The 11,446-nt window shown below is 37.3% G+C and overlaps 1 protein-coding gene and 1 long non-coding RNA gene across 3 annotated transcripts; one reads left to right on the top strand and one right to left on the bottom strand.

The window, feature by feature from the left end:
- Positions 1-17: 17 nt before the first annotated feature.
- On the top strand, positions 18-2,066 carry LOC134201307 (histone H1-like). Its single transcript, XM_062675824.1, has one exon. The coding sequence runs from the start codon at positions 993-995 to the stop codon at positions 1,833-1,835; it is 843 nt and encodes a 280-aa protein (XP_062531808.1). The 5' UTR covers positions 18-992; the 3' UTR covers positions 1,836-2,066.
- Positions 2,067-4,503: 2,437 nt separating this feature from the next.
- Positions 4,504-11,118, bottom strand: LOC134201214 (uncharacterized). Of its 2 annotated transcripts, none has more exons than XR_009976410.1 (5): positions 7,149-11,118; positions 6,735-6,774; positions 5,970-6,051; positions 5,209-5,303; positions 4,504-4,566 (listed from the first exon to the last, which is right to left on the bottom strand). It is a non-coding gene; the product is annotated as an uncharacterized LOC134201214 (long non-coding RNA). The 2 variants fall into 2 exon arrangements; XR_009976409.1 differs by having other exon boundaries at positions 4,506-4,566; positions 5,141-5,303.
- Between the last annotated feature and the right edge of the window lie 328 nt (positions 11,119-11,446).

The raw sequence follows: 11,446 nt of genomic DNA, 5'->3' as shown, positions 1-11,446 counted from the left end.
TAGTTTCAAACAGAAGAAAACTCACATGGATGCAATTAGTACAGGTACGTGTCCGACCTAATAGTACAAATCATTATTTATTATTTTATATTATTATAGTAAGATATATAACTAGTTTTAATTTAAAACTTTAGTATAGTGCAGTCGTCGCGTGCAAAAATTTTCGTTTATTTCTAGTCCTTTTAGCACCACGTAAAAGCGTATTTAAGACAGTATAGGTATGTACAACATTTTTATTATTATCATTATAATTGTTGATTTATATTGATAGCGTGAAATCTCATTGTACATAGGTACTTAATATATATATATTTAAAAAAAAAATGTTAAAAGAAAAAGAAAAAAAAAAAAAACTTTACAAGCAACCAGAATAGAACATTCCGCTCGCGCGTTCCGAAACTTGAAAGTTTGAATCTGTTTTACGTACCTCTCGATTGATCATCATTTTAACCTATGAAAACTTTTATATTTCATAAAAAAATAAGTTCAACCTTAAAAGTATACGAAGAGGGTTATATATTATTCATTAAATATATAATTATTATTCGTTTTATATGTAAAATATCATAATAAAGTTAACACTACCTGTGCAATCGACGAGATAGCGTTGTTAAAAGTTTAATATTATTTTATAATACGATCGGATCATAAAGAATCGTACATCAGTAGATTCAAGGATTCGTGTAGTTTAATCTAAATTCGATAGAATAATTACGTGTCTTTAATAATATCGAAAAAAATACAAAAGACGTGAGATGTGTTAGTGAAAAGTTTCAAGAATTGGTACACGAAAACGTATCGCGTTTTTAGTGTTCTCGTTACGGTAACAGATCGGCGCGGGTTCAAAACTAACCGATCGTGGCGACATCTGTAAGGTGTAAACATTTTCATTTTTCCGATTCATTATTCTGCCTGTGCTTAATAATAATATTGGAATCTCTTGTGTTTTTGTGTGTGCGTGTACAACAACAATAATAATATAATCATCAACGATGGCAGATACCGCTGTTGCGACTGAAACTCCAGCTCCGGCTACACCCGTCAAAAAACCAAAAACATCCGCGAGTGGTGGTGCTTCCGCGGGCGCTAAGAAACCTAAAGCCAAACCGAGCCATCCGAAGACGTCGGAAATGGTGAACAGCGCTATTGCCGAACTCAAGGAGCGCAGCGGCTCATCTTTACAAGCAATCAAGAAATACATAGCGGCCCAGTACAAGGTGGATGCTGAAAAATTAGCACCGTTCATAAGAAAGTATCTGAAGAACGCCGTCGAATCCGGTACTCTAATACAGACTAAAGGCAAGGGAGCTTCCGGATCTTTTAAACTGGAATCGAAGACCTCCGCTTCGAAGAAACCCGGTTCCGGATCTGGTGGTGCGTCCGGTGGCAGTTCCGTAAGGGCAGCAAAGGGCAACGCTTCGTCCGCTTCCGCTTCGGCAGCGTCTAAAGGCGGCAGCAGCAACAAGAAGGGAGGGGCCGGCGCCGGTGGTGCCGCTTCGACTTCTTCGGGGGCGGCTGCCGGCAGGGCCGGAAAGAAAGCGGCTGCAGCGTCAGCTTCATCGCCGTCGAAAGGTAAATCTTCGGTTGCCGCAACCGCCGCAGTTTCGGTAAAGGAGAAAAGAGCTGCCGCCGCCGCGAAAAAGAAGCCCGCCGCCGCTGCTAGGAAGTCTGGAGCGAGCGCTAAAGCTGCGGCCGCCAAGAGCGCGCCGAAAGCTAAGAAAACAGCTAAACCACCAACAAAGAAACCGAAAGCGCCTAAACCGAAAAAGGCCACCGCCTCGACGCCTAAAACGAAACCTTCGGCCAAAAAAGCGTCCGCCGCTTCGAAGAAGTGATTCATTGGGTACAACAGCAGCAGCACACAATGATTTAAAAATACATACAAATATATTAAAACGAACCAACCATGTGTGTGTGTGCCAGTCACCTAATCATCATCATCTTATAATAAATAATGTATGTTTGTGTCTAACTCGATCGACGTTCGACGACGACGACGACGATGAAGACGCGAAGATTACACACGGCACGCATCGATATACAACAGCCCTTTTCAGGGCTAACAATTATTTCAATCAATTACTATATTACACCTAATAAATAAATAAATAAATAAATAAATAAATAAATAAATAAATAAATAAATAAATAGATATATATCATATACTACGTAGAGGGTAATTCTATTCGATTATACATAATAGTACCTATATATTATTATTATTTTTTCGTTAATTTGTTTCATTATTCATTATTTTTAGTATTGCTTTAACGCACACACACACAATTTCACACGTGCTTTCTATTCATACAAATTATTTGTTCTTCATACTATTCTATTCTATTTTCTATTCGTTTCGTTTCGTTTCGTTTCATACTGCTACTATGATGATTATTATTATTAATATTATGCTTGTCTTCTTGTTTCTTTCTTATTTGTTTGCTATTAATTACACCGATTACCGGCCGCCGGACCCCGCCCGACTGCCCGACTCCCGACTCCGACTCCGACGTTTAGATAATTAAAGGTATTTACGGGAGGCTTACTTTTATAGCCTTGATAGGATCCGTCATTCTGACCAATCAACGTGCAGCGCTTATCGCGTGATAATGCTCCGATTCGATTGGTCCGCATTATGAGTACAGTTTCTCGGTATAGTGTTTTAACAATAAACAATAGTCATTTAGTGCATAGTATTGTTGTTTTTTTCCTTTATAATGCCGTAATTTCACTAAATTAATATGTCTCGGTTAATCGAAAATAATCCCGTGTATCCGATCCGTCTTAAATTTTTTTTGTTGTTGTAAAACATTGTTTTAGATGCTAATGCTAAATTAACGAGAATAATACGTGAGTTGCGTTAATTACGTAAATATATATTTATATAATTCGATTAGAAGCATTTATTAACAGGAAATCATCAAAAGAAAAAAAAACGCGCCAAAATTATCGTCGGAGTAACGACGCGGCCTGTGATTGGTTGAGATTATTATTATTATTATACTCTATATAGTACGCTGTTAATATCGGACGTGATTGGTTTAAGGATTAGTAGAACATCAGGCAAGCCGCCCTGCCGCTGAAGCAGTCTTGCGTATAAAAATTTATTAATGACCAAAATTTATTAAATGCGAAGAAAATATCATAATAAAAGGGGAGCCCCTGGACTTTAAGTATTAAAAAAAAAAAAACTAAACTCGCTCCGTGGGATGAACGTGGAAGATTATAGTAAATCGACTTGTTTATAAGATTATATTGTCAAATGCCGCAGCCATCGACAATGTTAAAGCCGCCCCCCACCTTGAGGGATGCGAATTCTTAGTCTCGGTTCTATAGTACACAGGCTTGGCCACCTTTCGAAAACCCTACCGCCACTCAGATGTCCTACCGCCACTCAGATGTCCTACCACCACTCAGATGTCCTACCACCACTCAGATGTCCTACCACCACTCAGATGTCTCAACACTAGTCAAACGACGTAACCACTAATCACAGATACGCGCGTCGGATGCAGTTTTTGCACTTGAATATTCAATTCGACGAAAGCATCTCTTAACACTTGTAAATCTATACTAATATATAAATCTAGTGTTTTTTATGGATGGTCCGTTATAACTACTGAACCATGCATCCGATTGACTTGAAACTTGGTATCCATATAGAAATTACATGTACTTAATGGATAAGCTAATACAGTCAAAACCGTTTACTGCGACGTCGTTTAATACAACATGCCGGTTATAATAACCAAGAACAAAGGTCCCGGCTGAATGCCATATGACCGCCTTATTAAAAATATTGCTTTATACGACATTGCTTATAACGACATACCTCATAAAACGACCACATTTAACTAATATTTCGGAGAATTAGATCTGTTAGAACGACCGGCTAAGCTGTATTGTAAACAATTTGAATAGGTATCCACATTTGTCTTCAATGGCTTTTAAAATCAGGAAAGAAAACAATAGGATTTAGTTTAGTGTAGGGTCTTTTCTAATTCTTAGAAACAAAACACGCGCATGCGGTAGTCAAAGCCCACTTCTTCGTATTTCTTCAGTTAGTTTGTTACTTATCTATACACAAGACGCACCAAAACTTTGTGGAGTTATTCGTGCAACTTTCAAAATCTCGCAAAGATAAAGAAAACAAATTAATATTGAAGAAAAATCGCGTATTATGTAAATATATTTTTCCAATAATTCCCTATCGATTTGTTTGTACTTGCACGATACACATTAAGCATCACCGGTTGTTACGACTATCGGTTTTTACGACTGAATATGAGCAGTCCCTTCGATGTCGTTATAACAGATTTTGACTGTATTTATATGAGTACACCAGTTGCGAGGGCGTTAATGATGAGAATCTTTGTGCCTTTGTAGGCAGACGAGCATACGGCCCCCACCTGATGGTGAGTGGTTACCGTCGCCCATAGACTGACTTCTGCCTACCGCTTAATACTCTCCACAAGGTATAATAGTTATTTATTAATTACTTTACCGTTTATTTTAGATTCCCCTCGGCCTCCGTAGACGCGGCGCTAGAGCTGAGCGAGGTGATTCTGAAATTGAGAACGAATGAACGTTAGTTGAGGTCGCAACATGACACCGCGTTTATTGGTCTTGTTTGTTCGGTTTAATGTTGGCAACACTACTAATAGAAAAGCTTCTTTTTTTTATGAGCACGAGATTGGCAACGTGTACGCTCTATTGTTGTAGCTACAGAAGACGGATTAAAAAAGTGTGTAACGCGTGTCTCTACAAAGTTCGACTTTTATTTTAGAAAGAAAAGCAAAACACAAAATCACAGAACGACAATTAAAGGCTAGCCGCTCATTTTCTATCTTAAAAAGTCTAATGAATGAAATAGGCTAACGCTATAGTTTATATTAAAACCAATTGACACATTGTTGGCAACTCCAACATCTTAGTAAGGAAAATAAAATTATACGACTGGCAACATTGTTGATGTCACTCTGCCCCTTTTTTACTCTTCACCGCAAGCGGACGAGTTTATCATATTAATAATCATATCAAGCGTATAAACATACAAATAAACCGTACTGTAGTACAAAGCACAGGTTTTCTTTATCACAGGCAACCGGCCCATACAGCCCGCACCAAAACGCACATTACCTTGATTCAGGCTGGCGAAGCCGCGGGTAACAGCTCGCTCATATATATGTATAAACAGAATATCTAACATGTTTCTGTTAACATCACGTAATTTCGTTTGTGGAGATTCGTTGCCGGCTCCGTGCAGACGCGACGTACATTGCGGCGTGTGTATGGCACGAATCTGAAATTATAGACAAGACGGCTGAACCAGAAGGAAATATTGCTTGATGATAAACATACAACCCAATTGTATTTAATTAAATAGATAGTAGGTAACGGTCAGAGGAGCCCATAGACATCAGCCAAGTTAATGCCGCTGCCCATCTCGAAACATGAGTTCTAAATCTACAACCGCTGTTCGAGCCCTCAAACCGAAACGCATTACTGCTTCACGGCAGAAATAGGCAGGCTGGTGGTGTGTGGTACCTACCCGTCCAGTTTATGATTACATTAATATCAGATTATCCTGATATAAATAAATTTTGTTCCGAATTAATTGTGTACGAATTGTAAAATCGCCTGATGGAATCATGTTCTAGTTTGATTTGGTTATACGCATTGCTATTATAAAAATGTAAGGCGCTTCTTTTAATGCAATAATGAGCTGCGCTTAACATGTCTGTTGACTGGTCGGAGTTTATTTTCGAGGAAATTTGAAGATAAATTTATTACGATTCAACGAATGAGTACCGCGGTTATATGAATCAAATAATAACTTTATTCTCTTTCAAAGTTTTGAAAGTGACATGTCCTTCTTCAAACGGGACGATCCCAAGAGTGACGGTTACCACTCATCATTGGGTAGGCCGTATGCAAGTCTGTCTTCAAAGGTATAATATTTTTTTACCATTACTTTAAAGTCCAGTATTGCATAATTGCAGCGTACAAGCAGTATTGCAGCGTGAGCATCTTCCTTCTTGATTGCCAAGCTGAAAACAACAAATCAATAATTTGATTATTCTGATTAATTGCCATTTTTAAGTGACCACATCATTAGTCGTAATCTGTCGTCCAGTCTCTTGACCGGCATTTTTAATATATCGCAATCGGTGTGCTTAATGCGAGATTTTTAACTACTCGATAGCGTAAAAAATTCAAATTTGTTGGAACAGCGCCCTCTAGCGGTAAAAATAGGAATTTAATCGAACTACAAACCACAAGTTTCAATTTCGCAACAGCGCCATCTAGTTAAATATAATACAAAACAATAATGGTCCAAACTCGATCTCAAATTAGAGCTATGCTGCATTAAATTGCATAGATGGCACTACGCGTCAGTTTTATGAACACATTTATTTTCAGAGTATTTCGAGTTTAAATGATAATAATAAATAGGTATTTCAAGTTAATACTAATAATGTTAAGAAAACTGCATAAAATATGTTATAATAGCTTGCGGTAGGTAACGGCTTGGCTCTGCCCCTGGCATTGCTGAAGTCCATGGGCGACGGTAACCACTCACCATCAGGTGGGCCTTATGCTCGTCTGTCTACAAGGGCAATAAAATAAAATAAAATACAAAGGTACTTACTTTAATAAACAAGAGTTCCACATGACCACGACTGCTCTGCCAAGAGTAACCGACTATGACGAATTATTTAAATAAACTTACTTGACATTAGGTACTTTTGAGGCTTCCTCCTTTTCAAATTCTGAAATTTAACAATAATAATATTTTAGTCATTCGATTTTACAAACAAGTCGAAACTATTGTTTCGACAACAACAAACGCCAACTCCCAAATTATTTTTTCTATACTACACACGAAAGTACATTCCTATTATTATTTTAATTTCAACAAACTTGATATTATTATTTTACAATCAAAGTTAAGCCAGTTTCGAGTTTGCAAATTGAACCAACAGATGGCGCTGTCTAAAATCACAGCGCGGCTTCGTCTGAACTGACAGTTCCTTAACAAACAAAATATTGACATTTATCGACAGAATCTTTATATGTTCGAACTGGACTATGACTAGAAGCTCAAATGCGAGTTGGACAAAGACAAATGACTAAAAACAGTTACCCAGCACACAGTTCGTTCTTCGTTAATCGAAAGATTTTAATTCCACGGTTTCTTCAATTTTTGTTCGGCGAGACTCTTAACAGCGTTGCTCAATTGGCACGTTCCACACTGTATATGCGATTTTGTACTAAAACGAGACTATAAACATGAATATTTAATATAAAGTTAGCTTACACAATACAATACAAATCATTCACGAGCTTCACTTCGCATAACCTCACGTAGGTACCTACTAGGTACCTTTATACTTACCGCTAATTCACACACAAAAAAACTGGACGGTATTGCTCGTTATCCCTATTAAAACAATCTTAAAATACACCACGTTAGTTTTTTTTTCGTAATTCATTGCTTTTTCGTTGTACTAAATAAAACTTTAAACTAATTTACTTGTTCAAAATGAATTAGTTCCCGTGAACGCCACTATACTTCTTAATTAGCGGTACTGTCGAGATGTGCAAAAGCCGAGCGACTCGAACAAAAAAACATTTTTTTTTTTTTTTATTTCAAATCGACAATTTACTTGAAGCCAATTTATTAGATGCGTTATGACCGATCTAATCCATCTTCAGCCAATCAGTCCGGGAAAAGAAAATCAAGTATAAATCCGAGACTCACCTGGATGACCTTCAGTATTCATACCAAGATATGCCGTGATCTGAAAACTGAGTAAACTGCTCCTTCTTTGTGAGTTGAAGTGATGAATGCCGATTTTCAGGACGATCTTGGTCTTCGATCCGTCAGGAGACATAATCTACACCCAGGTTCATATGGTCATGCCAGAACCAACCACCGTTGACCTCCTAGACACGATCTGACGAATCAACCTGACCCATTCGCAGCGCTTTCAGACGCTACTTGTAGCCAGTACGATTCCGATCCAGTAGTAGATGCACTCGCGAAAATTCCATTGATCCTTGAGAGTTTTCAGTGCAGTACTGCTTCTCTTTCTCCTTAACTGTTCCCATGATACTGCAGAGTGATTTTAACAGTTTCCATCGACTCCTCCCGAAGTATGAGCTGAACATATTCATGTTTTCACGAGCACAATTCTCAGAAATAGAATATATCGCACCGTTAGAACTAAAATGGGTGAACTACAAAATTTTAAGAAAATTAATTTTATAAACGTGTAGGTCTTCATTAAGTCAATTTATAAAATTAAAAATAAAATTTAAATCTAAAAAAGGGCGTATACGTTCAGTCTCTTTTAAACCAAACGCGTACTTTAAACTTTAATGTAGGTATGCGATTTACAGCTTAAAGTATTACAATCGAAACCGAAGAAATTACAATTTTTCAATTACATTTTTGGCGTTTACAAAAAAAAACAAGAATTTTAAACAATGCCACTTCAATTCCAAAAGTGCGACATGTTGAAACAATTTCAATTTAGATTTTGTTTTGTTGTGATGTTGTTTGAAAAATGCCGAAAAAAATTTATCTTCATTAATTGTTTTGTTCTTTTTAAAATGAATGACACGTGTTCGAAACAGCCGCATTTACAATTTAACCAACCAAACAATACATAGGTATTATGTTTGTTTGAGGAATCGTTTGAAAAGTGCCGAAAATATTCGCATGCATTGTTTGTCTCTATTCGGCCTTTTTTGAGTACTCGACACGTGTTTTATAAATAACAACTGTCGAATTTACATTTTGAGCCTAACAATATATTTTATGTAGGTATGTATATTATTGTTTGAAGGCTCCTTTGAAGAGTACCGAAAGAAATCTGCGAAGCGAGATTCGATCCATTAACGGTGCTTTTAGGTATCACAAGCACCGGTCACCGTCCTCGTCGAACCCGTCGCTTACGACGAAGGACTCGACGAGCGAATTAACCCATAGACACAGCCCACTGAGTTTCTCGCCGGATCTTCTCAGTGGGTCGCGTTTTCGATCCGGTGGTAGATTATGCGAAGCACTGCTCTTGCTAGGGTCAGTGTTAGCATCTCTCCGGTTTGAGCCCCGTGAGCTCACCTACAAACGTTAGGGTGAAGCTGAAATAGCCTCTCAAGGCTATCAGCATAGGTAGGATTAAAAAAAAGCGAAGCGAGATGCCAAGTGCAAACGTTCCAGAGACACTAGTTAAAATAGTCAATAAATTATTATTTTTCTGTTTATATTATTAATGTACGATCAAACCGTGGACTGTAAGCAGAAAAAACTGATGAAATATACTGGCATTCAGAGTTACTTGTTCAATAACAAAGACCTTGCTTTTGGCTTTCGCCGAAAAATTCACTCTTTAATTATACTTCCTTTTACTGGTCCAATCTCACAAAATCTTCTTCGCTTTACATAAAATACATAAATTGCATAAAATCGTCCTGATTCTGCAAAACAAGACTCCTCTCAATCCGTGACCGAATCCGCCATCTTGATGTGCGGTCGTCCCGCGTTTTTTTGACAGAGCCGAAGTGAACAGCAGTTCACTATAGTCATGAAACTAATGTTTAAGTCATTTAATAATAATATTTACATAATGGGGACGAGGATTGGCTCTAAATAAATATATTTTAATTACAATTCGATATACTTTGTTATTAATTTTAAGTCTGTTTATAGTACTGCAATTTAAATAAAATTATCCTAACAGTTTCATGACTATACTCTTAGTGTAGAAATAGAATCAGCAACTTATTCCCAATAATGTTTTAGTTTGTTCGTTTAAATCACGTTAATAAATATAATGTTCCTAACACTACGAATAAAGGACTATAAAGAAGAGTTTTTTGGAGAAAAATAGAGGACCATACAAGAAAAGCATTTACAAAGCTAAATTCACAGCTAAATAGTATTAAACTTAATAAAAACTAAGACACGTCCGTACAGGTTGATATCTAATACCTATGGTATAACCGAACTGCGCAATAGTCCGTATTCCGACGCTCCGTTCTTTATATATACACATTATGAGAGAGTCGATCTATCGACGGTTTACGCTCTAACAGTTAATCTTTGCTTCGATTCAAATGATTGACACAGTAGCCGGAGACGTCGTTCTTCTTCTAGTATTTGGTTCCTCTTTTTTATTGCTTACGTGAACGAGTTCACGGCCCTCGTCGCGCTAAGCGGTCGCCGAAACCCATAGACGTGAGCTACATAAATGTGCTACCCATCTCGAGACATGAGATCAAAGTTCTATAGTACAACGGCTGCTCAGTTTCGTGGCAGACACAGGTCGGATGATGGTACTAACCTGTGCGGTCATGCAGGACGCGTCTATTTCATTTCTGTGACTAACCATTACAAACCCGGCCCCAGAGTTGAGCACCGTAGGTTCACAGATATCAAAACTCGTTTAAAAAACAACAACTTTAATAATAAATAGAATTGAGATTTGAAGCGTAAGTTCGAAAAGAGCTCTAGATAGGCGCCAGTAACCACTTAACCTCAGACTGTCCTCATAAACTCAAGACCATCCATCATCCAAACACACTACGATGTTGCCCACTCAAAAAAACAAAAAAAAAACCTGAAGCTACATCATCGCAAAAGGATGCTAACTGAAATAGATCCTTCAGATTTAATCATTGGTTTCTAATATGTCTATGGTCTATGACGTTTTTAAAATGTTTTACGTACGAAAAATTGCCATCAAAATTAAAAACAACGAAATCAAAAAAACGTAAAATTTAACTAAATTCAATTCGTCGTTTGATGGTTAACAAATACATTATTTTATATTAAAAGTTATTAAGAAAGTTAAAACACTCACCCGAATGTAAATAGATCACCATTTCTAGTTGAAACACATTCAAAACGAGTTTAATAAAAGAATATTATTGTTAATGAATAAATGAAATTGACTCACAGAACTCCGAGCCGTGACTGAAGCACGTGCGGCGCGCGGTCGACAACACAGCGACGACCAGCGCGGCGCTCGGTCGGCACACGAGTGTTCAATCATTGAACACTCGTCAATGTTCGACTCGCAACAACAAGTCGCATTCGAAAGATCGCCATCATTCTACTACGCGCGGCAAAAAGCTCACAGAATCTGCTAATAATATTTCATATTACGGAATTGAAAAAATGAAGACGCATTATTATCATGCAGAATTTAAAATAAACTAAGAAAATAGAGCAATACGTAAATTAGGTTTTAGGAATTCTTAATAGCGTAGTAATGTGAATAGGATTTATGCATGTATTTTATAAAAGATGCACTACTACGTAACTAAATGTTTTTTCAATCTTTCAGAATTTCTATAGGAAGTTAATTTAACACATATTCACAAAAAGCGGTATTTACATACAACTATCATTGTGTATTCTTTAAATTAAATGAG

Source organism: Bombyx mori, chromosome 24 (assembly GCF_030269925.1).
Source record: "Bombyx mori chromosome 24, ASM3026992v2".
NCBI lineage: Eukaryota > Metazoa > Arthropoda > Insecta > Lepidoptera > Bombycidae > Bombyx > Bombyx mori.
The sequence above is the reverse complement of the archived record's forward strand: the minus strand, read 5'-3'. Positions and strand labels throughout refer to the sequence as shown.